The 27,539-nt window shown below is 37.2% G+C and overlaps 1 protein-coding gene across 1 annotated transcript; it reads right to left on the bottom strand.

The window, feature by feature from the left end:
* Window positions 1–377: 377 nt before the first annotated feature.
* On the bottom strand, window positions 378–16,874 carry LOC125256769 (gastrula zinc finger protein XlCGF57.1-like). The gene is made up of 3 exons (XM_048172978.1): window positions 16,527–16,874; window positions 7,008–7,544; window positions 378–3,791 (listed from the first exon to the last, which is right to left on the bottom strand). Exons 1-3 carry the CDS (start codon window positions 16,636–16,638, stop codon window positions 3,031–3,033), a joined length of 1,410 nt encoding a protein of 469 aa, XP_048028935.1. The 5' UTR covers window positions 16,639–16,874; the 3' UTR covers window positions 378–3,030.
* Window positions 16,875–27,539: the final 10,665 nt, after the last annotated feature.

Here is a 27,539-nt window from a genome sequence, read left to right on the forward strand (position 1 = left end):
TACAATTTTGACGCTCTTGTCAGATTAACAACAACAACAAAAAGTCCCTGAGACTTCCTAGCTCATCCATCCAGATGGCAAAATTCTGTTTTTACTGTTATTTCTATTCCTTATGTTCTATTTTTATTATTCTTCCTTATGTAAAGCACTTTGAATTACCATTGTGTATGAAATGTGCTATACAAATAAAATTGCCTTGCCTTGCCTTCTATTCTACATTCAGTTCGACAGCATTGCATTTATCCATTCGGTGCTCACTTCATTTATGTTTCTTTGATTTAATTCAATATTCACCTTTGATTATTATTTTACTATCTTTTAGAAGTGCATACTCATTATTTCATTATTAATCGTTGTGGTATTTACTCTTGCATGTCTATTGGTAATACATTTTATTGATTTTATTATAACTGTGTCTTCCTTGTGTTGACGATCAAAGACTCTACTAGTTGACCGACTCCCTCCATTTTATATTAATTCTGAATTAATTGAACAGCTCTTTTGGAGTGTTCTTAAATTGTTAAGATATTACTCTTAACTGGTTCCCCATATTACAAAGGAGGGAGGGGTCATCTGATACACTCATAACCACATCTGAAGTGACACACAATCAAAAATCACAATGTCACCAGTGAATGGAGCAAAATTCACTACACAAGTAAAGTGTGTTAAAGCACTTTACAATGGTGGCCATGAGCTTTACAGAGCTCTAATCTGCTGTTTTCACAGCAAGCTGTTTTTGTTTTGGTTGGTTTGTGATTTGGGCCGGTTCCTCTCTGTGTGTGTTGACTGTAGGCGATCAGTGTGTACCTCAGTCACACCGCAGCTGATCCCCTGTGTGCTTCAGCACAACATAAAGAGCTATCTCTTCCCTTCTAAAAGAGTTTCACAGACAGACACTGCTTATTTTTCATTCTGTCTCTGCATTATTGGATGCAGTCATTCCCTGGTCCCTGCTGACTGTCACAATCGCTGCATCACATGCCTTGGCATTCAGCATGCTTTTGTGGATAGTTCATATTTGCATTGTGCGAATATGACTGTCTCAGTGTTGAGGTCTAGATTCTCGTTCCTTGATTCTCAGGGGGTGGGAGTCCCCTCCCCTATGCCCTGTTCTGCTGTTTTTTTCTAGTTCACGCCAGGAAGGCAGTAGTGCAGTGTGTAGGCATGGTGACCTGAGGATTACTGTTAGGGCTTCCCCACCTAGAACTTCACCGTGGGCCCCTAAACCCCACACAGCAGCCAGTGGTGCTGCTGGAGGATCATACTGGTCTCTCTGTGGAGTGACCAGTTGTTTCCTCCGGCGCACCTGTTGATGAACAGATGTCAATTGCGGCATAGGAAGGTGAGCCAGAGTCCTCTGGAGGACTAAGGGGTACGTAGTTGAGTGCACTGTCGCGATGCAATTGTGTCCGACAGTCGTCAGCTGGCGGGATGAACAGTGTCTCCCATCCCGGGCCTGTAAATTCTCATTTAACCTGACGGAGAAAGCTTACAGAACCTGTGGACAGGCAGCCTCTGTCCTGCATGCCATGGCGCTGCTTCAGGTCTATCAAGCCAAGGCGCTCATGGAAATGACCCAGGATAGTCTTAATAAACAGCTTCCGGGGAAGCTGAGAACCGCCACCAACCTCGCTCTCCAGGCGACTAAGGTGATGAGGTGATGAGTTGGTCAAGCAAAGGCCACTCTTGAACCTGGCAGACATGAAGGAGACCGGTAAATATCAGTTCCTGGAGTCCCCCGTATCACAGGTTGGCCTATTCGCCAATGTCTGCTTCTGCATGGTCGAGTGCTGCTGGGTAAAGCTCTTGACTGTGCAGAAGCAGACAGAGGCTATTAAGCACATCCTGCCCTGCAGTAACTCCGCCTGCTCATCACCGAGGGCACCAGTATGCACTGTCCTCCGCCCGTTAAGACCGCAAAGCAGCAGCCTCCACCCGGCAGACAGCAGGACGCGGTGCCCCGCCCGCAGCTGAGCCAGGTGGACCTGAGATGGGCGACCTGAAGGAGAGGAATACAGCCCACAACCTTACATAAAGAGCTGTTAACAGTCAAGAATGTACTGGTCCGTTCTGACAGCACTGCAACCGTTGCATAAATCAACCACCCGGACGGTCTACGCTCCTGTTGCATGTCGCAACTTGCCCGCCATTTCCTCTTTTGGAGACAGAAGTATCTGAGATCGTTTTGTGCCATTCACATCCCAGGTGTGCTCAACAGTGCAGCCGATGAGCTCTCACAGCAGCCTCCACTTCCAGGAGAATGAAGATTCCATCCCCAGGTGGTCCAACTGATTTGGCAGTGGTTTAGACCGCTCAGACAGATCCGTTTGCCCCCCGGACACAGCCCATTGCCAGTTGTTTTACTCCCTTACCAAGGGCACTCTTGGCACAGATGCACTGGCTCACAGCTGGCCCCGGGGTCTATGCAAGTTTGCATTTCCCCCAGTGAGCCTGCTCGCACAGCTTCTGTGCAAGGTCAGGGAGGACGAGGAGTCTTTAAGAAAGACCCTTAAGAAAGTACTCCTAGTTGCATTGACCTCCATCAAGAGGGCAGAGGACTTGCACGTATTTTCTGTTGACGAATCGTGCCTGTTGTGTCAACCTTGATTTATTGCAATGTTGAGGTGTTCAGTTTTATTTTGATTTTAGAAAATAAACATGATTTCTCATGAATCAAATCAATTGTTTATTTTTACTGGCATTTCTCTCAGGTGTCGAGGACTAGTCTTTGAGCCTACATTTAGCATGAGTAAAATACAGATGAGTAAAATACAGATAAAAAAAAATACAGATAAAAAAAAAAAATCCAAGATTTTTACTTGAGTTGTATTAGAATGTCACTTTTAACTTGTAATGGGAGTAATTTTTGCTGTCAGGTATATGTACTTTTACTCAAGTGTGGTTTTCAGATACTCTTTACACCTCTGCTCTTTCCACAGTGACGACTTCTAAAAGAGTTCTCTTTTGAGTGAATTCCTCATGTGGCACTTAAGGTCACCTTTAAATCTGAAACTTTTTTCACACTGATCACATCATAAATGGCTTCTCTCCAGTGTGAATATCCATGTGTTTCCTAAGGCCTTGTTCCCGTGTGAAGCCTTTCCCGCACAGAGTGCAGGTGTAAGGCTTTTCTCCAGTGTGAATTCTCATGTGGTTTATAAGACTTCCTTTTGCAGTGAAACTCTTTCCACACTCTTGACAGGCGTAAGGCTTTTCTCCAGTGTGAATTCTTATGTGGATTTCAAGGCTTCCTTTTTGACTGAAACTCTTTCCACATTGTTTGCAGGTGTGAGGCTTTTCTCCAGTGTGAATTCTCATGTGGATTTTAAGGCTTACTTTTTGACTGAAACTCTTTCCACATTGTTTGCAGGTGTAAGGCTTTTCTCCAGTGTGAACTCTCATGTGGGCTTTAAGGCTTCCTTTTACAGTAAAACTCTTTCCACATTGTTTGCAGGTATGAGGCTTTTCTCCAGTGTGAACTCTCATGTGGACTTTAAGGTTTCCTTTATATGTAAAACTCTGTCCACACTGTTGGCAAGTGAAGGGGCTCTCTCTAGTGTGAACTCTCAAGTGGTCTTGAAAGTTTCTATGTTGGTCAAAACTCTTTCCACACTGTTGGCAGGTGAAATAACTTTTAGTTCTTGTCTTTTGAGCTCTTTTTTGTGAGGAAGACTTTTTAGCCTGTGTCAATCTTTCTCCAATCATGAAATCATGATGTTTATCGTAATGTTCTTTCTCCTCTTTCCTTTCATTAAGATCATGACTCGCCTCTTTTAGTGCCATTAGGTCTAGGACAAAAACAGACAAAACAATTGAGACATTTAATGCATCAAAACCAACAACATGTATGCTCTATACCAGGGGTGTCCAAACTTTTTTAAAGGAGGCCAGATTCGTTGTGGACACATCTGGGGTTCCTTTTCTATATTATATATATATATATATATATATATATATATATATATATAGGGCTGCACGATTTGGAGAAAGAAATGCGATTTAAAATGTGATTTTATAAAATATGAAAAGAAAAATATAAACAATACAAGGCTTGTTTTGCTTGTTTGTAGGGCTGCACAATTTGGCCCGAAATTGTGTGCTAATATATTATTTTGACTAATAATTTTTTATTATTATCATTATTGCTAATTAAAAATATTAAAGCAAATAATATTACTGTTGAAATAACTTTCATTATTAAAGTACTTAGCATTAGTATTTAATTATAAATATAACTATAATAATTAGAAAATAATATTTAAATCTTGTATGACAAAATGTGGGGTACCTGTTAACATGCAAGCAGTATGTCTATAAATCATTAGAAAGGTCTAAGGATTTATTATCAAATATTATATTATTTTGATAAAAATCTGTCTCAGTAATTTCTTTACTTTTTGTCATGAGGTATGCAAAATCAAAAATGGACTCCATGTATTTAATATGAACTAAGTGCCACATTGGGGGGAAAAAAACCCTGTACACTGATGTACGCTGGAGAAAAACATATGGATTATACATTCCCCTCAAAGTTCTTTAGAGAGAGGAATCATTTTCCCCATTTTTTTTTTTTTACCCTGAATAGGATTGAGTGAGCTTTACTTGGTGCTAAACATGTCTGTTTCATACTGGACGCCGGAGGGCGCCCTTGAGCAGATACTCCAAATATATATGCAATAAAACAAACGCTGTTCCAGGAAATCCCCAATGGGCATCATGCTAAGAAGGTAGAAACTCTTTGATTGATTAAACATGAATAAACTAAACAGAAGACTACAACAATACATGGTTTATGTTTTTTTCCTTCGAGCCTTCTCGGGTATTTCCGTAATAACAAAGTATATTTATAATCCAATGCTAATCAAAATGCTATTTCAAACACTCACCAGACATTATGAAGTGAGTTTGGAGTAAAAACACATTAAATGTTGTCTTTTGTTAGAAAAGAAGTTCATGAAGGCTTCTCATGTTTGGAAAGTGTGTATATTTGACGTGTGTTGCTTTTTCTAATGCAGTGCTCTCAGACGGAGCGTCATTTACTACTGATCACAGAGCAGCTCTTCACTAACACACTGTGTACATATTTATATCATTAAAAATCGCAGCCTTTGCAATGTTAAAATCACACTAAGCCAAATCGCAATTTCGATTCAATTACGATTAATCGTGCAGCCCTAATTAATATATATATATATATATATATATATATTTATATATATATATATAAAATATATATATATGTGTGTGTGTGTGTGTGTGTGTATCAGTGGTGACTTTTTTTAACCGGGTATGCTGGGTGGTGAGTCATGAAAAAATGTGGCCGATGCAGTTTACATTGAATGGACATTCTAAAACACTTAATGTACTAAGGCAGTGATATTAACTGACCAAACTCAGTAAACACTATACTAATAAAGTATACTGTGTACAGCAAAAAAGATGAGCCCAGAATATGAACGCAATTCGTTTAATTAGCCTATACGTTGCATTTTCCTCCCATAGGAAACCATTATAAAGAAAAAGCTTTTAACATCGCTTAATGTAGCCTAAGCTACCAAGTGATATTAAAAGATCAAATTCTACAAAAAACTTTTTTTTTTTCTGTAGCCTATACTATGCTTTATTAGTACACTGTTTACTAAGTTTGGTCTTTTAATGTCACTGTCTTAATACATTAAGTCACGTTAAGCGTTTTCTTAATAGGAGGAAAATGTTTAATTAAATGTGTTGCGTTCATATTATGGGCTCATCTGCTTTTCTGTAGTGTGCTTTATTAGTATGATGTTTGGTAAGTTTGGTTTGGTAATAACACTGTCTTAGTAAATTAAGCCACGTTAAGCATTTTAGAATGTCCCGCACTGTGTGTCTCGTGTTTTCAGTGTTAGTTTACTCATTTGCTTGCTCATGACAAATAGCATCACGGCGAAAAGTAATAATATGTTGGACCTTTTACTGAGAGTAGCCTACATTTACCTGTTGAGACGTGCCTTCACAAGCACCTTTAAGAGCTTTTGTGATGTTTCATTCGATGGAGGCGCAAAATGCGAAAGGTGCGTTTGCAAAATATGCTGTATTTTTGTAATCCGCTAGGTGCCGCTAGTGTCACACAATCAATATAATTCACCTTGAAACTAATCAGTTTAGGACACACATCTAAATCAGACATGACAAATAAACACCATGGCGTCAATTTAAATGTAAAAAATACTATGAAAATAGTTTTAGTTACGATTTGTTTCCCGATTTGGCTAAGTCTAGTTAGTTTTGTATCAAATACAATGTGATTTTCGGTGATCGAGATCTGGCAGCAGCTATTTTTTCCTCTTGGGCAAGCTGTCCGCTCATAGCTTATCCTGCCCATGTAAACTCGCATAGACCAGCAAACCAATGAGAACGTGGGACGATGATGAGGCTACATAACAAAAGCGTGAAGGCGCAAAAGCTGCTGCAGATCAGCTTACCCGGAAATCTCCGTAACTGGCAGATTTAAAATACTGTCGTTTGGCAAATAAATAAATTACGGACAGTTACATAGCATTACCAATCCTGTAGGCTTTATGGTACACATCAAACAGATTTATAATGATAATATTCGTTGCAGAGTCCATGAATGGCTTGGGTATGCAGAGCATTCGCATCTTATATGGACCGCACGCCACTGGTATGTATGTATAGAGAATAAACAATTTCTAATGAATCAAATTAATTATTTATTTTTACTGGCATGTCTCTCAGGTGTTGGGGACTAGTGCATCTTTGAGCCTACATTTAGCATGAGTAAAATACTTCAGTAATGTTAAAATCAGATGCTCCAAGATTTTTACTCAAGTTGTATAAGAATTTGTCACTTTTAACTTGTAATGGGAGTAATTTTCATTGTAAGGTATCCATACTTTTACTCAAGTATGGTTTTCAGATACTCTTTACACCTCTGCTCTTTCCACAGTGACGACTTCTAAAACAGTTCTCTTCCGAGTGAATCCTCATGTGGCACTTAAGGTTACCTTTAAATCTGAAATGCTTTCCATACTGATCACATGTAAATGGATTCTCTCCAGTGTGAATATTCATGTGTTTCCTAAGGTCTCGTTTCCGTTTGAAGCCATTCCCGCACAGAGTGCAGGTGTAAGGCTTTTCTCCACTGTGAGTTGTCATGTGGTATATAAGATTTCCTTTTACAGTGAAACTCTTTCCACACTGTTGACAGGTGAAAGGCTTTTCTCCAGTGTGAATTCTCATGTGGATTTTAAGGTTTCCTTTTTGACTGAAACTCTTTCCACATTGTTTGCAGGTATGAGGCTTTTCTCCAGTATGAATTCTCATGTGGACTTTAAGGCTTCCTTCACATGTGAAACTCTTTCCACACTGTTGGCTGGTGAAATAACTTTTAGTTCCTGTCTTTTGAGCTCTTTTTCGTAAAGAAGAACTTTTAGCCTGCGTTGATCTTTCCCCAGTCAAGAAATCATTATGTTTATCATAATGTTTTTTCTCCTCTTCCCTTTCATTAAGTTCATGATTCGCCTCTTTCAGTGTCATTAGGTCTAGGAAAAAAACAGACATAAAAACAATTTAGACATTTAAAGCATCAATCAAAACCAACAACATGTATGATCTATACCAGGGGTGTCCAAACTTTTTTAAAGGGGGCCAGATCTGATCCTATATTATATATATATATATATATATATATAAAAACACACACACAGTGGGTAAGGAAAGTATTCAGACCCCCTTAAATTTTTCACTCTTTGTTATATTGCAGCCATTTGCTAAAATCATTTAAGTTCATTTTTTTCCTCATTAATGTACACACAGCACCCCATATTGACAGAAAAACACAGAATTGTTGACATTTTTGCAGATTTATTAAAAAAGAAAAACTGAAGTATCACATGGTCCTAAGTATTCAGACCCTTTGCTCAGTATTTCGTAGAAGCACCCTTTTGATCTAATACATCCATGAGTCTTTTTGGGAAAGATTTTTCACAAGTTTTTCACACCTGGATTTGGGGATCCTCTGCCATTCCTCCTTGCAGATCCTCTCCAGTTCTGTCAGGTTGGATGGTAAACGTTGGTGGACAGCCATTTTTTAGGTCTCTCCAGAGATGCTCAATTGGGTTTAAGTCAGGGCTCTGGCTGGGCCATTCAAGAACAGTCACAGAGTTGTTGTGAAGCCACTCCTTCGTTATTTTAGCTGTGTGCTTAGGGTCATTGTCTTGTTGGAAGGTAAACCTTTGGCCCAGTCTGAGGTCCTGAGCACTCTGGAGAAGGTTTTCGTCCAGGATATCCCTGTACTTGGCCACTTTCATCTTTCACTCGATTGCAACCAGTCGTCCTGTCCCTGCAGCTGAAAAACACCCCCACAGCATGATGCTGCCACCACCATGCTTCACTGTTGGGACTGTATTGGACAGGTGATGAGCAGTGCCTGGTTTTCTCCACACATACCGCTTAGAATTAAGGCCAAAAAGTTCTATCTTGGTCTCATCAGACCAATGAATCTAATTTCTCACCATCTTGGCAAACTCCATGCAGGCTTTCACGTGTCTTGCACTGAGGAGAGGCTTCCTTTGGGCCACTCTGCCATAAAGCCCCGACTGGTGGAGGGCTGCAGTGATGGTCGACTTTCTACAACTTTCTCCCATCTCCCGACTGCATCTCTGGAGCTCAGCCACAGTGATCTTTGGGTTCTTCTTTACCTCTCTCACCAAGGCTCTTCTCCCCCGATAGCTCAGTTTGGCCAGACGGCCAGCTCTATGAAGGGTTCTGGTCGTCCCAAACGTCTTCCATTAAAGGATTATGGAGGCCACTGTGCTCTTAGGAACCTTGAGTGCAGCAGACATTTTTTTTGTAACCTTGGCCAGATCTGTGCCTTGCCACAATTCTGTCTCTGAGCTCTTCAGGCAGTTCCTTTGACCTCATGATTCTCATTTGCTCTGACATGCACTGTGAGCTGTAAGGTCTTATATAGACAGGTGTGTGGCTTTCCTAATCAAGTCCAATCAGTATAATCAAACACAGCTGGACTCAAATGAAGGTGTAGAACCATCTCAAGGATGATCAGAAGAAATGGACAGCACTTGAGTTAAATATATGAGTGTCACAGCAAAGGGTCTGAATACTTAGGACCATGTGATATTTCAGTTTTTCTTTTTTAATAAATCTGCAAAAATGTCAACAATTCTGTGTTTTTCTGTCAATATGGGGTGCTGTGTGTACATTAATGAGGAAAAAATGAACTTAAATGATTTTAGCAAATGGCTGCAATATAACAAAGAGTGAAAAAATTAAGGTGGTCTGAATACTTTCCGTACCCACTGTGTGTATATATATATATATATATATATATATATATATATATATATATATATATATATATACACACACACACACATTTATACAATTACCCATGACAGACTGTTACAGTGTCTCTTGTAACTGCTATTGAGCTGTTACTCTGCGTAAAATCCTGTAGAACAGTCATTAACAAAAAGCCACGTGTGTCAGTGTCTGGGTTTTACACTGGATAAATTAATAAAGCAGAGTAGTGATGCATAACCTGGCAAGTATCTTAATTCACCAAGTTGCAACACAGACTGCCTTGCTAAAACACACATGTGTGCAGAGTGATGTTAAGCTAGCTGGTGAGAGAAAATGGCACTATCAAAGAGTCTAAAGTGGAAAGTTGAGAGCGAAAATAGGGCATACAAAGAAGAATGGAAAGACAACTATGCATTCATCCTACCTAGTTTTGTGAATGCAAAGCCAGTGTGCCTTATCTGCAATGAAGTTTTCGCTGTTTTCAAAGAATATAACACCGACACCGGTGTAAAATCTAGTACTGCCACTGTGTGTTAACATTGTGAAACTGCATGATTTGTAAATTATGCATGGCGGGCCACATATAATATACTTTGAAAGACAAGGGCCACCCCTGCCCTATACCTTGTCCTATCCTATGGATCAGGGATGGGCAGCTTTGGTTCTGGAATAAAGTTTCATCCCTAATCAAATACACCTGCCTGAGAACTCTGGCACAGGATATGGATATGTTTCTACTGGGATTTGACATATTTGGATTACTTTCTGGACTACTTTCACTCAATAAGATTTGGATGACTGACCTGCTATTTTTCGTGGTCCTGCTGTCACACTGATCGGCTGAACTGTAGATGTCAGCTGACTCTAAACTCTCTCTCTGCTTTTACTCTCACTACTTCTGCTGCCATAAGTGCTCTAATTGTGACGTCTAATTCTACATCCTGCCAGCTTGGTCTGGCACCAACTGTTTTGCAAGATATGTTCCTGAGATTGAACCTTTCATAACACATATGATAAATTGTAGTTTAGCATCTGCCATTGTTCCAGTAGAATTAGAAATGGCTGCAGTGACCCCCTTTCTTAAAAAAACCGGGCCTTGACCATGTAAACATGAATCATTACAGGACAATCTCAAATTTACCATTCTTAAGTAAAATTCTTGAAAAAGTTGTGGCTTCACAATCGAGATCTTACTTAAACGCTAATGGCCTTTTTGAACCTTTTCAGTCAGGATTTTGCTCTTCACATAGCACTGAAAGAGCTCTTCTTCGTGTGGTTAATGACATTCTTCTGTCCATGGATTCTGGGTTAATAAACATCCTGATTCTTCTCGATCTAAGCTCTGCATTTGACACAGGCTGCCATTAAATCTCTAGCCTTTCTGTTATCAGTATCACTGGTTCAGCTCTTTCCTGGCTCATTTCCTACATCAGTGACAGAAAATATTATATCACCATACAAGGGTATAAATCTGCAACTGCTTCGGTCTCACAGGGTGTTCCTAAAGGTTCAGCTCTGGGTCCACTTCTGTTTATCATTTATATTTCTCCACTTGGTGACATGCCTGGACTTTCATTGGTATGCTGATGACATTCAAATCTATCTTACCACCAGCTCAGATGGGCTATCCCTGCCTGACTCACTTACTGCATGCATTAGGGATATCAAGCATTGGCTGTCCTTGAATCGTCTTGAAAAAACAATTACAAAACTGAAATATTGATGATTGGTTCTGCTACCTCAGTCAGAAGGATGGACCTGTCCTTTGAAATCGACGGGGTTCACGTTAAGCCTTCTTCATCTGTCCATAATCTTGGTGTCTTATTTGACTCATCTCTATCTTTTGCCTTTCATATTTCTTCTGTCGTTAAAAACTATTTTTTCCATCTTCATAATATTGCATGTCTTTGATCTTCTCTCACTCTAATGCATGAATTAAGATTTCAGCATCAGCTAATCACATCACGTCTGGATTATTGCAATGCTCTATTTCTTAGTCTGCCTAAAAAACTCATAGCAAGGTTACAGTATGTTCAAAACTCAGCAGCAAGAGTTCTCACCTCTACCAGGCGTTCTGCTCACATTACTCCTCTACTGCATGATCTTCACTGGCTACCTGTGGCATCACATATTCACTTTAAAGGGGTGGTTCAGTGTTTTTTTTCTAGGCTTGATTGTGTTTTTGGGGCACAGTTTAACATATCTTGATGCTATGTTTTTTTGAAAACGCTGTATTTTTCATATATTTTACATTTATTCTACACCTCTGTTTCCACTGTCATATGAACGTCTTGTTTGACTTCCTGGTTCTTTGAAGCCACTCCCTCCGACATACGCAGTGTGCTCAGATTGGTCAGCAGGTTGGTAGCTGGCCCAGTGTATTGTGATTCGCTGAAGCGTCCGGAAACGACACACCCCTTACCATTCGTTGCTTCAGTGGAAATGTAAATAATGGCGTCTATATTACTGTATCAAATTGAGCCCAAATCAGACCCAGATGAAGAGAGTCAAGCTGCAATCACGGCTTTTAAAGGACGAGTATGAATGGTATTTATTATTTGTGTCAAAGTGTTTAGATGCTGTCACTGCTGTTTGTTAGCTTTCAATATACAGTTTTATCCTGATTAAAGCTTTAGCCGAATACATGACTGAGTAGTCGCATTTTTGTAAAGGTATCATTTAATTTACAGCATGAACAACTGTTTGTCTATGAACAGAGAAGTTTGTTGGTGTTTGTTGAAGTATGCACTAGAATTTAGCTAACTGGCTAGTGAAAACGAGTTGCTCTTTATGTCCTTGATGCAACCAAAAATAGCAACAGAACTATATGTTCAAAAGACATGTACAAACAATAAAACACTTACATTTTGAAGCTAATAAACAGCAGCTTCTGCTTTTAAAGTGGGAACTGCTTCTTTCAGTAAAAGCCTTTGTGTAAATCCAGCATTGAACTCGTGTAGATTCTGGAAGCTGTCTTCAGCACCGCATCCAGTGTAGAAAATATCACAGATTATAATGGGTTCTATATCTTTTGACGCGTTCGGTTTACACAACTCTTCCACTTCCACATGCTGCACCACATGGCCTCGTCCACTTTGTTGCTTGTTCCCGGGGGCGTGTTTTGCAGGGTTTATGATGTCACCAACACGGAAAGAAGCTTGTTGTAATCCAAACCGGTCGTTTTTTGTAGGCATTAAACTGCCACATATGCCATAAACTGCCATATATATATTGTCTGGCATTAAACTGTTTGCATTGAACTTTCAGCGCTGTAACTTTGCAGATACTGTTTATGCTCAAGCAGCAACTTTCAAGAATATATAAGAAAAGACTTATATTATGCTTTTACAGACCACAGTTAAAGTAATCAAATAAAAATGGTGCTTCTCTTATATTACAGCAAACTTAAAAGCAGTTATTAAGAGTTAGTCATATTCATCATATTCACTGGAAAGCCAAGCTTCTAAACTTTAAAATGACACGTATTTCCGTTGATCAAGCAAGGGTTTATGAAGTTACAGGACCACTCTTTTTTGTTCAGCTCTGGCGCCCCCCTTGGCCTGGTACCGGGCCGCTCCAAGTTTAAGTGGTTAGAGGCAGCACTGCGCATTGTACCCAATCGCGCTGCATTTGAATGAAAGCATGCTTTGCTCGCTGTATGTATCTAATATAGGCTATTCACAATTTGAATAAAATAAAACTGAGTTTCAGAAGAGACAACTGCAATTAAATGCTGAGTGAATCTGCTAAAATATTAGTAGCTTTAAGCTTACAGTTAAAAATAGGCTAACTGAAACATTCTTTGTTCTATTATTTTTACGTGTTTTTTAATGCAATGTTTAATTAAATGCAGCGACAAATGCCTAATGATGATTTTATTGCTTGTGTTAGGCTACATGAGAATTATTTTTGTCTACCTCATGCAGGAGATTTAATGCGGGTCGGGTCATGTTTACGCCAAACGGGTCGGGTATGGGCTAAAATTTGTATTTTTATCGGATATCGGGTCATTGTGGTATTAATAACTGTGGGTGTGGGTTTATCAAACACGACCCGTGCAGGACTCTGGCGGGAGCTGCCTAAATTAGAGGTGGAGGTTCACCCCAGGGGATAAATTTGCAATAGAGTTGTCAAAAGTACCGACATCAGTGCCTAGTCCATATAGAAAACTTGAAAAATGTGACAATGAGCGTTCGAGCGGATTCATAAACACCTCCGATTGGCCATTGTGTTCACAGCTCATCAAATATGTCTGCGACTGGCTTCAATGATCAACGCTGTAAAAACGTGGTAAATTGTCACCAATGAAGCTCTTCACCAAGCGCTTACACAGATACACACAGGAGCATTTAAAAGTAGGCATCTATTGCTGACCAGTCCAATGACAGACGCCTGCGTTCAAACGCTAACACTTTCAAAATGAAACGCTCCCATGCGTTGATCATTGTAGCCAATCACAGGCATATCCGATGAGTGGAGAGGATCGTAAATGAGCTAATCTCAGTACAATAATCAAACTGTTACTAGAGGTCCTTTTGTACGGGACAAGTGATTTTTTGAGCAGGTAAAAGAGAATTGTACTTGCCTGACCGGGTCACTGATTTAATGATTATAAAAAAATATTTGCAAGCAGTGAACAGAGAAAAGCACAACAGAGGCAAAATGAGGAGCAAAACACACGGAGCATCAACAACAACTACAAAAGTTAACAATTTTAAAGATTTAATTTTTGCTTTTATTCTGACAGGACCGTAGAGAGTGGACAGAAAATAAGGTGGGACTGCCCACGAGGATATTGGCGCCAACAACAAAAATAGCAGTTTTAGACATTTTTAAATGACAACCATGATAATTCTTTAATTTTCACACCATTTCACCTCTAGCCTCAATCTGCTTATTGATTTACAACCGACAGCTGTACCACGAATGACAAGGTAAATATTTTTCACTGATTTCATCAAATATTACCAATTCACTCGGTTCTACTTCAAAATGTTTTAAGCACTTCCCCTGCTGATTTTCCTCCATATGACACACACACATGAAATTATTATTGATGTAAAATGTTTCAATCAGGACTTATTGATTTAATGTTCAATTACTGCTATTCATGTTCAGGGGCCCGTTTCAGAAAGGAGGTTAAGTGAAAACTCTGAGTATGTTAACCCTGAAATGAAGGAAACTCTGGGTTTTCTGTCAAGTCAAGCCTGTTTCTGAAAGAGAGGTAACTTATACTCAGAGTCAGTTTCCACGCAAACGGAATATGTCGGCGTGTCTACCCAGGTGAAAAAAAGGTGCAATAAAATACACTTTATTTTAGTACACTTAGTACACTTCCATAATGTATAGATGTTAAAGTGCTCTATTTCCGTGCACTTTTGTACTTAAATATATTAAAGATTCTTCTTTAGTACTTCTTAAAATCATCTTAAGAACATCTTGTACTCAATTGTGCTATTTTGAGACACCATGAATATGAACTAAAATATGATTTTCACATACAATTTCTGTATTTTTAAATATTTTTTTGTATTTGTAATCTATTGCCTACAACATTATGAATATATTTTGTATATATTTATCACATTTTATTCTTATATTTTAAATAATTCATAAGTGTATTTCCTATGTCTGATGAGTACATTTAAAGGTGTTTGAAAGATGGGTTCAAGTGTACTACAAGTGGTAACTAAAATTTTTTTAAATACAGAGATATTATGTTAAAAGCACATTTTAGTTCAAATTCATGGTGTCTCAAAATAGCACAGTTGAGTACACTTAGATGCTCTTAAGATTATATTAAAAAGTACTAAAGTACAGCTTTTAGTATATTAAGCACAAAATAACTGCACGAAAATAGAGCACTTTAAGTATATTATTGAGGTGTACTAAAATAAAGTGTATTCTACTGCACTTTTTCACCTGGGGGAAAATGTACTTATAACTAGTACATTAGTAATATATTTGTAAGAAGATCAATGTCATTTAAATTTAGGATTATTATATAAAAGTCTACTAAGATTGTACTAATTTTAAGATTTGTAACTAATTTTAAAGCATTGAAAGCACACTTTTAACAAATACACTAATAAAATCCTCTGTATATATTTTTTTTTCATTGCACTAAAAATCTATTTAAGTAGTAGTGGTATTTAGTATACTTTTCCAAGTGCAGTGAAGTACAAATATACATTGAATTAGTGTATTTATAGTGTATGACTTTGACACTTTTATTTAGCACCAAAATAAAGAATGTACTACAAATGTACTTGCTTGTATTTAAGTATTTTTTAATGCACTCAAGTATACTTTTTTTTTCACCTGGGTATTACTAAGTGCAAATTTACAGTAGCTCCGCCCACCAATGTCAAACCAAGTTAAAATTGACCGACGTTCTAGTGGCTGCAGTGGTGTAGGCAATAGTGTGTTGGTGCGGAGAATTAACTTGTGATGTGATTAACTGGGTTTGAATCCGCCTTTTGCCGAGCTCACTATTCTCCCTTTTCCCATCACATATCACATCAGAAAGGCATTTATTTTCAATAAAAATGAAGAACATTTTCTAAAAGTGGAAGTAAATTTTTTTTCTTCTTTTTTTGCATGTGGGATACCATGAAAATAAATATTAGTTCAATAACTTACCATTCTACCAGTTTTCACCTTTAATATTATAACAGTGATAAGAATTAAACTTGCATTGACTCAGAAGTATGCGGATGTCCTTTTGTCACGTGCTGTTGCCATGGCGAATCGTAATATCGGAGCTCCATTGATGATGGCTTTTCATAGTTGTGGTGCACACGCTTAACTCAGAGTCAACCTACTCAGAGTCGATTGAACTAACTCAATTCAGCTGTTCTGAAACTGAAAACTCAGAATTTCTCATCTCAGAGTAAGTCAACTCAGGGTTAAAGTCTCAACTCAGAGTTGGTTGAACTTCCTTATTGAAACGGGCCCCAGATATGTTAAAATGTTAGCACAGCACTTTTAAGCATGAATGGAAAAAAATCATCTTACTTTTCCATTTTTCTCTATTCATAAGAAGATATTTGGTTTAATGTTGCAGAAAATATTTGTTTTGTTTTGTCTACTTCTGTAATATTCTCTGTAAGATTGTACTTCTGTATGTTCTCTATTTCTGTAGATCTGGACATTTTAATAAGGATCAAATGACTGAGTTCAGCTGTGAGAATAAAACCAACCTGTTTGTTCCTCAGTTTCTTCATGTTTCACTCTGAATGTTTCTTCAATCTTCATGTCTTCAGTCTCATCTTTCATCTTAATTTCTTCACTCTCCTCTTTAATAAACTCCATCTTTAAGAATAGAATAATTAACAGAGTTAATGGTCTTAAATGACCCTGTTAGACAAAAAACACTAAAAACTAACGCTGCAAATTAATTAACACTTAATATTCAGGAATTTATGATCTACATTTGGTATTTAATGAATTATATAACATATCAATGATTACACCGATGAAAACATAAGCAGTTTGTTTGATAAATTTGTCATCACACGTTGTGTTTGTTGTTCTCGTTTATGTTCACTGTTTGAGCAGCACGTGTCGTGATTCACTGAATCATTTCTCAAAGTGTTTGATTCAATTGACTCGGAGTTAAAAAGTTCAGTTTCTCCATCATTATTCTCCAGAGACTGAACTCGTGTTTATGATAAACTGATTTATGATATATATATATATATATATATATATATATATATATATATATATATATATATATATATATAGAGAGAGAGAGAGAGAGAGAGAGAGAAATGAGACGCAGATTTACTGTTTCTCATCAGTGGATATGAGCTTTACTCACACAAATATCCTTCATTACAGTTAGATAAAGAATCACAATGTTACATTAAATAGTAAATAAACTCATTTAACATCGCTTGTTTAAAACAAAACACTCATTGAACTGTTTTTATCGATTTAAACGTTAAATTCTTAAAACAAACCTTTCTTCAGCAGAATCACAGCAGATGCAGGATCGCGGCGCAGTCTTATGACGTCATGTCGTCACTCCAAAATAAAAGTCCTGTTCAGACGCTGCATTATCTACAATCACAGAAGTGCATAAAAAATAAAAATCCAACAATTTTACCAGGTAATCTTTGTAGTAAAATTAAAACAGTGACAAATATAATACAAACAAACGTGTTAAAAAGGTTGTTTGAGTTCATAAAGCAGAGTTCATTCATGTGTCCGAATATATAAAATGTGGACACATTTTAAAAAGTTATCTTTCAAAAATCAGTATAAGTAAATGAAGCAATCAAGATTAAATGTAATTCAGTACCAAAAATTTTTGCTAAAAGTTTCAGTCAAATAAAAAATGTAATGTTTCACATATTTGTAATTAAATCAATAGCAAGTAAAGTCTTCAATGTCAAGGGTCATTTGTGTGAGTTGCTGCATATGTAGTGATTCAAATTCTGTGATGCTCTTAAAAGAGACTTTTGGTTCTCTTATGTGCTTTTATGTGACAGCCAGGTTTGTTGTTTAGACAAAATCAAAAAGGAAGAAAAATAAATTATCAGCAAATATCTATATTTCATAGGTGTGTACTACAGATGTGCGGATCACGGTATCCACGGGGCGGTAATAAAAAATAACAGTCAATTAAATGCAGGTGGGTCACAAAACATTCATAATGAGACATAAATCATGAATGTTTTGATTTTAATAAAGACAAAAACTCTCATTTCACAGTAAAACACAATGAATGTGCATCACGCTTACGTTCACAAGAGCAAAAACAGCATCTCTCTTCAGTGAAAACCAATAAAGGAAAACATTTGTCAAGAGAAACTCCTAGTGGACATTATAGAATGCATAGGAAGAAAATCTACGTCTCGCACTCATTGAAGTATAAGCGCGAGAGATCACTTCCGTTGTCAGAGCACGATCAGACCTCACTAAGCGAATGCTGAACGCAGTTGGACATAGTGGTGTATTAGAGGTAAAAAATGATATAAATACTGTTCGGTTTCTCACACAAACCGATCGTTTCATGTCTTAGGACTTCAATGTGCCGTCATGAGCTGCAGGGTTTAATTTGGATTTGTCTGTGCATGTTTTTTGACTCTTATAAATTGTTACCATTGACACACATTATACGGCTGACAGACCGCAACGGTTGGAGTTAAAAATCATAATTTCTGTTCTACTGAAGAAACAAAGTCACCTACATCTTGGATGCGCTGGGGTTAAGCAGATAAACATCAAATTTTCATTTTTGGGTGAACTACAGCCTGAACAACACATTTTCAACTATAGGCTATCCCGGGCAAGACGTGTTGTGGAAAATGCTTTCAGAATTCTAGCAAACCGCCTCAGGGTGTTCCGCACAACCATCTGCCTTAATCCTGACAAAGCAGTTACAGTCACTTTGGCTGCACTGTGCCTTCACAATTTCTTAGGAGGGGAAAATCCAACAATAGCTGCCAAAGGGCAACGTGACCATCTTAAAGAATACTTTGTTTAAAAAAATGCAGCACCAAAACATTCATATGATTGGTCAAATCGGCCCGTATTCTTTACGATATTAATTCATAAAGTGTTTTATGCTTGACTATGAACCGAAAACAATATCGACATGCCATTCCGATACAGTTCCCTGCTGCTAATCCTCATTTACTGTTCAGAAATAGTATTGGTTCAATGTAGGATTTAGACAGACTATTGTAAACGTGAATAAAGAGTTGAACATGCTGTCTTATATCTTTGGTATATTCTGTCAACAGATGCTGTTCTTCACGAGTCTCTGCGGTCATCATTGTGCCATCAGACACAACGAGAAGCTCATCAGAAAATGGAATATAATGTCTAATTTGTATTTGTGTATAGAGGGTTACCATGGTCCAATATTTTTTTTCTTTAATGAAAAACATGGTAAGTTTTGCTGAATCTAAGTTTAAATAAAAACTATTGGATTTGTCAATGAAATATGTCTCTTCATTAGTGATGTTCTTATATTTTATTTAATTTAGTGGCCTTGAAAACAAATGCATTCAACTTTGGGAAAATGTGTTAAACTGTATTTAAATAGTAGCACAACTGTATTGTGTGAGATTATGTAATTCAAAGTACAGTAGTCAACATTTGAAGTGGATCAAAAAAGTTAGGACAACTTTGATTAAAGGTTTTGATCCGCTTCAAATGTTGACTATATTATACAAAGTATAAGTAATAACAAAGTGTATTGTTATTGACTGCAAAGTGTGTAATGTTTAATATTTGGAATAAGCCAAAGGTACTGAGCATACAGTATACTGTTACCTGTAAAATAATATATTCAGTGTATATTGCTTGTGTTTTCTGAAGACACTCGTAACTATTTTGTAATGTACTTAAATCACAAATAAAGTGTACTTATAACACAAAGTGTACTCATAACAGAAATAAAGTATACTTATAACACAAATAAAAGTATACTTATAACAGAAATAAAGTATACTTATAATACAATGTATATTATAACAAAAATATACTTTTAACACAAATAAAGTATACTTATAACACATTAAGTACACTTTAATATCACTAATCAAGCATGTAATTAGTCCCTACACAGACATATACTTAAAGTGTACTAAGTATACTTGAAGTTGTTCCAATTTAGCACACATAAGTATACTAAATATACTTAAAGTTGTATTTTAATACTACTTAATTTCAACTTAAATATACTTAGTACAAAATTAGTTGTTTCAAAATAGCACACTTTATATGAACTAATCATTAACACACTTGAAATAAACTAATAATTAGTCTTGCTGCAAGTATACTTAGTATACTTTTTTTTCACTAGGGCATGCTTTAAAATTAAAAAGAGTTCACAAATAGAACAAAACAGCTTTTTATCTTAAATTCACTTTATAAAAGACCCACATTTCTAAGTTTCATTCATGTGGATAACATGGATCATTTGACATGGTTTAGTGTAAGATTTTTGCCCATCTTTTGGAAAATGCAGTTTTAAAAGTAGAAAATTATCACTTTCACCAGTAAATGGCTCCAGAGCTCCACTATTTGCTATGTGCTATTTTACTAACTGAAAGACATCTTTTCACAAGATTTTCTTTTTCAGTTAGATCCATATCTAAATATTATGAAATCACAGTTATAACAATAAAATTACTTTTTGTCAAAGTTTAGCATTTTTTGTACTGAAAAATAAATAAATAAATAAATAAATCTGTTTTTCAATAATGTTACATTACGATTAAACCCCACTTAGAAAATGGACAAAATTCATCCTCAAAAACATTATTGAATAATTACCATCTGAGGAGGAATCTGTTTCAGACAGATATCTTGGTGGCTTTTTGTGTGCCCTCTTTTTGTTCAATGTGGAGTTGTCCTCTGTTTCAATATTTGAGGTCTCCACAACACGCCGGCACTTCTGGACACCTTTGGTGTATGAGTCTGGTGTCATGATCACCAGTTGGAGCGCCCTGGTTGGCCACCAGAGGGCGCTCCAGCATGGACTACATCTCACCAAAGTTTTGACTTCATTTCCCATAACTCACCTCCTGGACTCATTATCCTTGTTTCATTGCACTCAGCTGTTTTGTGTTTCATCATTTGTGTCTGTCTATTTATACTCAGTTGTTTCTGCCTTTGTTTGTGGTTCGTTGATTTATGTTACATGCACTTTTGTTTCCCTGGTTTTCTGTTTTATGGACTGTTTCTGTGGAATTTGACCCTTGCTTGTTTCTGGATTTATGTTTTGGATTACACTACAATAAACTGCTGCATCTGGATCCCACCATCTTGTTCTTGTGTGCTACCCTGACATCTGGAAAATATGTTGTTGGTGTAAAGTATAGTGTTTTTTTTTTGTTGTTGTTGTTGTTTTAGCAATTTTCTTGATAATTGGATATTATTTTAACAATCCTCACTGAAATACTGTAGATTCATTTAAATAATGTAAAAACTACTAAATTACCTATTCTTAGCCAATTTTATTTTTATCAGACACCACCTCCACTTTCCTTTGTCTGGCATTGTGCAGTTTTTTTACTAGCTGCCTTACGTTTCCATAAGTCCAGTAACAAACGGTTCCCTGAGAAAAAAAAAAAAAAAAGAGTTTGCTTTACCATTCTTGAACAGACATTAATACTGTAAATGAATGTGAAAGCTTATTGAAACCAAAAACATGCCTCTTTGGTCTCTGACTAGTTCAACTGCACTGTCCTCTGTGAATTCCACCACTGCATATTTTTTTTTGTGTCCATCTGTTGAGATTAAATAAGAAAGATCCTTCTTGTGAGAAACAACATTCAGCGATACATTTTAGAACAGTGAATTGAGGATTTTGGCAAGAGAGGACAGGTCTTATTGCCATCTTCTTATAACAAAGTTCTTTCAACCTTACCCCAACAAATTCACACTTGCGGTCTACATGGTAGTTATGAAATTTAAATGCTGAGAATCAATGTGATTTTGATCTGCATTAAATTAAGCTATAAACACATCCCACCAATTACACATTCATTTAATTTTCTTTTGTTCAACTGTACAGACATTTCCTATTCTAACATAGAAAACGCATCAAGATGAACATGATAAATAATAAAAGGTTACTATCGATGTGCCATAAACTGTTGGGTGCAGGGACTGTGTATTTCCTGCGCCTCCAGGGGTTCAGTTGAAGACGGATACCCTGAGGATCCACACGTCTCATGGATTCTTGAACACGTCACCCTACAAAAGTAAATTCGTCAATATATGCATAGTTAATATTCCAGTTTTTGAGTTGACCTTTGGCGAGCTCAGTGGGGACCTAAAATACAGTATTCAAAAATATCACTGTACTGACACCATCAGATGTGAATACAAGAACTTGAAATTAACTGAGCTGAATAAGGACACACTTCTGAGATGTTTTACTTGCTTAAAATCACTTAATAATGAAGTTTGCACCACTGACACCATTTGAAAGCAGCTTCACAGTAATACAGCGGTAAATAAAAATCTGTATTGTATAAAGCGCTATATAAATTTAGGAAAAGAAAAAAAAAAACTAAATTTACTTAATTTTTATTTTACATGCTTTTTACCCATTGATGCTAATATGTCAAGGTACAAAACCCATCTTACTCTGTACTCGAATGCCCTGTGTACCGAGATGTCCAACCATCATTTTATATCCGGCATTTGGGTGACGCTTAAGTACATCTTCTACCAAAGCATCCAGTTCAGCGTCCTCCAGAGTTGAGAACAGGTTGCTTACTCTATAAGAATAAAATAAACCCATTATCAACCACACAACACACACATTCAAACACTAATGTGAAAGCTAAGTAGATTATAAGGCTAGGCTACTAGGAGCTGCTGCTTACCTTAAACCATGTTGCGCCTTCCTTATTCTGTATAGTTCTTTCACAGACACCAGACAACTTTGCAATGTTTCCAGCAGTTTGACCCATTGAGAGATAGTTTCAATGGTGCTTATTGGAAGGAAGTACAATGGACGTCCCACCGTAGTACCATCTGACTCGCACAGATGCAACAGCTGTATTCGAGGGTCACAAGTTTCCCTGAAGTTCCCTCCCACTTGGACATCAATTCAACTATAACCAATATGAAGGAACTGCCTAAGATTCATCTTTGATTTTCAAAGGATCTTGCCATGTGTGTCAATTGACCCTTCGCCGGGAGTTTGATTGACAAGTGATCTAACCAATCATAACGCCAAATCCGCCATTTTGTTCGGCAAAGCAGTGAGGAGTTAGAAGATAAACCTCAGTGGACTTGAACTTGAAAAATTGTGTATATTGACATCTTTCTGCATTTGAAACAACATTCCTTCTCATGTTCATTCATATTTAATGCTACAAATGAACTAGTAGGAAGAGATGATCAAGAGACAAAACTCTTGAGCTGAGGCGCTACAGCAATCTGTCACGACACATTAAAGATCCACAAAATGGTTTTTATTGTTCGAATTTATTAAAAAATGACACAGTTTGAAAGCTGGGACTTTGTTTAATATTAAAAGTAACCTGGTTTGTCTTGTCTGTCATCGTGTTGTCAGTGTCCTCTTTGCTCCGCAAAGTATTTTTCACTCTGTGTAGCGTGACATCGGCATGGCTTGACCGTCAAAGCCACAGTAACTAAGGGGGGCGGGTCTTTGTGAAGGGTCAGTTAGGTATCTCTGCAGAACAAAAAGGCTGTTTCCCAATCAGTGGGTTTTTGTCAACTACTTTACCCGACTTCTTTTAAATCATAAAAGCCAACCCCAGTGGATTAAAGCAAGTTGGGTAAAGTGGTTGAAAACAACCCATTGTGGTTTTCAACATCTCAGACACCGGTCCAGGATGAGAACCTGGTTGGCTTGGACCTGTGTCATTGTTGTTATCATTGTTGTGGTGGTTGTTTTTAACTCACCCCAGTGGTTTCAGTAGTTGTGATCTGATGGAGATTACCTAGCATTTTAGCTCATGGCACAAGTTTAACAGGGCTTGATAAATGATGAATGTTGCTGCAACCACTGCAGAGATCTTTAGTTTGGGGTGAAACTGCTGGGGATCACTGACAGTCACAATAATATTGATTATGAATGATATATTTTAATGATGATTTTAAAGCATAGTTCTTACAAGGACCATCCTGTCAAACATTGGAAACCAGTCAAACTATAGTTAAAGGTTACGTCATTGTCACAAGGAATTTTGTTTTAAATGAATTTTTCTGCATATCTGTCATGACCCCGGTGTTGTACTTGTTTTGTATGGACTTTTATGTTGAAGTGTTTTTTTATGTTCCTCTTGTCTCTGTGTTCTTTCCTGTGTCCTGTGGCCATGTTTGTAGTTTTCCCCATTGATTACTCTTTTCCAGGTGTGTCTTTTTAACTTATCTTGTTTAGCTTGTTTGACCGTGTGTATTTATACCCCTGTGTTACCTGCGATCTTTGTCAGGTCTTGTCCTACATGTATGTATGTCTGATGCTTCTCATTCTGTTCCATGGTTCTCTGGTCTCTGTTGTGGTTATGTTTATTTTTATTATTAAACTATTTTGCATGTGGATCCAGCTCTCCCTTTGTTTTTGAGTTCACCAGACGTTACAATATCACAATGAGTTGTAGACAAGGGCTTTTGCTCCTTCTGCAGGAAATATCAAAGTAGCTGGTACTAACACTAGCTTGTGCTCTGCTGTTGGACATAATTAAGAGGAACCTTTTAAACCCATTTGTGTATAAAAACATCAGATTAATGTTTTGAACGCAAATTTATTCTAAAACATGTATAAAAAAAAACTTATGTAAATATTAAACAATGAGTTATAGATAAATTAAACACTATTTTACTACTATTAAACTACTAATACAAGACTGTTTAGCTCTCCTCTGGGGGGAAAAAAAGAAGCTCTCATCTGATTCGGAAAACTCCTCATCAAACACACATTAGTGTATATCAGGGGTCTCAAACTCGAATTGACGGGGGGCCGTTTCTGTGATTGACACCTCATAGGAGGGCCATATTAACATTCAAGCGCAAGAAAGCCCAACATTTCAGAAAATTTACTTTCCTTTGCATTATTTCTCATTTACTTCAAATTTCATTAGGCCTACTAAAATATTTTTATACCTATACTATATCTTATTTATCATACTAAATGTAGACAGTAGTGTCTCTCTCATTGTTAGAGTGCAATATAATTATATAATAGGCTACTATTACTAATATAATACTACTAATATAATACTATTAATTGCAATAGTCTGGTGCAACTTCTCACATCCAACAAGGTGCATGGAATAAAAAAAAAATTAGTAATTTAGGAACAAAACCAGCAACACTTTTGGCTGGAGGGGTCAGAAATAAACAGAAAACTGGAGCTATATATAGCCTATCAACTTTATTTTGTCAAAAAATAAAAATCTCTCATTGTTACATACATTACTAGTTTTTAACATTTAGTGGAAGTATTTTCCCTTACTTTATGTTAGCTTAAATAACATTAAAATCTTGAAAAATGAAAAAATGAATCTAAAATGAAATTAAAATGTTCATTTATTAAACATATTAATAAATATTCATTTTCAAGATATTTTGGGTTCATTTTAAGTAAGCAATACTGTAATTTTTAAACAATAGTTGAGTTAAGTAAAACTACCCAGCAGGTTGGGCAAACATTTAACCCAACTGCTGGGTTAAAACAACCCAATCGCTGGGTTTGTCCTTTTTCAACCCAACTTGGGTTGTTTTTAACCCAGCATTTTTTTAGATTGTACCCATAATGCTTTGAGCTGATGATGAATCAGATGTTATAGAGTCTCTTCATTACATTAATACTGTGACACTGAAATATCATGTCAGAATAAAAGTGTGTGACAGATCATTGTGTGTGTGTCTGTGCTTTTCTCAATCTCTGTTAATGGAAATCACCTTCATTTAGTTCTATTATAGTGTCACATCAATTATAATTTATGAGTGTAGAATTGAGATTTGTTCAACATCTTGTAATCAAGTGTATTTCAGGAGTCAAAGCACAGAAGCAACATTATTAAGTTGGCTTGAAAAAGCAGAAATGCTGTTTAAACTTATTATTAGTGCTGCCTGAAGCATCATCACTAACAGCTGCCAAGACACTCCCTAGCAACTAGACAGAGTACCCTAGCAACCGTTTACCAAGACCTATATCACTGCATCAGATCATCGTATAGAGATGTGATTAGCGCTTTTTACCAGAGACTTTATTATTACAGGGAGATGGGAGGGTCTGTATCTCTTACCATTGGAGAAAGCGTAATGGCTAACTTAATCACGTGAAATCACCTTAGCAACCACCAAGATCACGCCTAGCAACCACACAGGACACTTTAGTAACCACATACAGTACGTAGCCAGCCAGAATAATACTTCATAATATAATAATACTTGGGGACGTGTGTTTGCTGCCTTTTATTGCTAAGTGGCGCTATAATCACAGACTTTTAAAAAATTAGAAAGTAAATGTGTCAGTTCGTTCTCTTAAGCATTAATCTGCCGCAGCTCGTTGAGAGCTGTGGTAGCAGATGAATTCAATTGAAATATTGTGGATAAATGAATTCATAATCACAGTGCTGAAATTACAGTAGCCTACAAATGTAGAACTGAAAATAAATGTAGGCGTTTATTATTTGCATCGAATTTAAGCAAAGTAAATGTCAACACCGTGAGCTGAGTGTAAGGCCAGCCCAATCGGCGGTTTTCCACAGGACGGGGAAGGTTTCTTGCGCGTTAGATCTTTTCAGTGTGGCAAAGTAGTTTAATTCCAAGTAAACTTTTATCTGACTCCATTTTATTATGACCTCGAATTTAGTTTAGAATGTCACCTGATTATTGGTCATTTGTATAATAATTTAGCTCTACATTTGATGATTCTATTTAACTCTTTACTCTTATTGTACTCGTTCATTCGTATTCCTATAACGCTTTGAGTCTCGCACCGGCTGGGCATACGATCTCATACGCACAATCTCGTCGGTCTTGGTCATTAGACAGAGGCGATGACTAATATTCTAGAGGCCGTACCCACTTTGCTCATTCTAGAATACGTTTATTTAGTCCCCATAGATCTGAACTAGGGCTGGGCGATATATCGCATGCGATTGTCACGCGCATTTCATCAGTAAAGCCGGTTCCCTGATTGCCACTAAATCGCCATCACCTGCTTTTAAATGGAGCGGCATTTAATAGACAGAGCCGTAGTTCACTGACAAGGTACGCAATATCGCGTTCATTATCGCAGATGAATCGCCTTCGGTAATGAACGCGATATTGCGTAGCTTATCAGTGAACTACGGCTCTGTTTATTAAATGCCGCTCCATTTAAAAGCAGGTGATGGCGATTTAGCGGCAATCAGGGAACCGGCTTTACTGACGAAATGCGCGTGACAATCGCATGCGATATATCGCCCAGCCCTAATCTGAACACACCGAACTAAGGTAAGATTACTTTTAACCAGGGTTCATGACCATTACCATAAAATCAGGCTGACCAATTTAGCTTTCTCTAGTGGTAACTTTACACAATCATGCAGTGGTTTACCCACAGACACTTAGTTAGAATAATCTCACCATAACCAGAGGTTGAGGCTCACCCTGTTTAGATCTAGCAATACTCTGTTGCTCTAAAAGGAAAAACCCATTACTAGCCTATGTAACCCCATCTTCCTGGTTCTTTCATTTGTGTCAACCCTCCCGGAAAGGAT

This window comes from Megalobrama amblycephala, linkage group LG21 (assembly GCF_018812025.1).
Source record: "Megalobrama amblycephala isolate DHTTF-2021 linkage group LG21, ASM1881202v1, whole genome shotgun sequence".
In the NCBI taxonomy this organism is placed as follows: Eukaryota; Metazoa; Chordata; class Actinopteri; order Cypriniformes; family Xenocyprididae; genus Megalobrama; species Megalobrama amblycephala.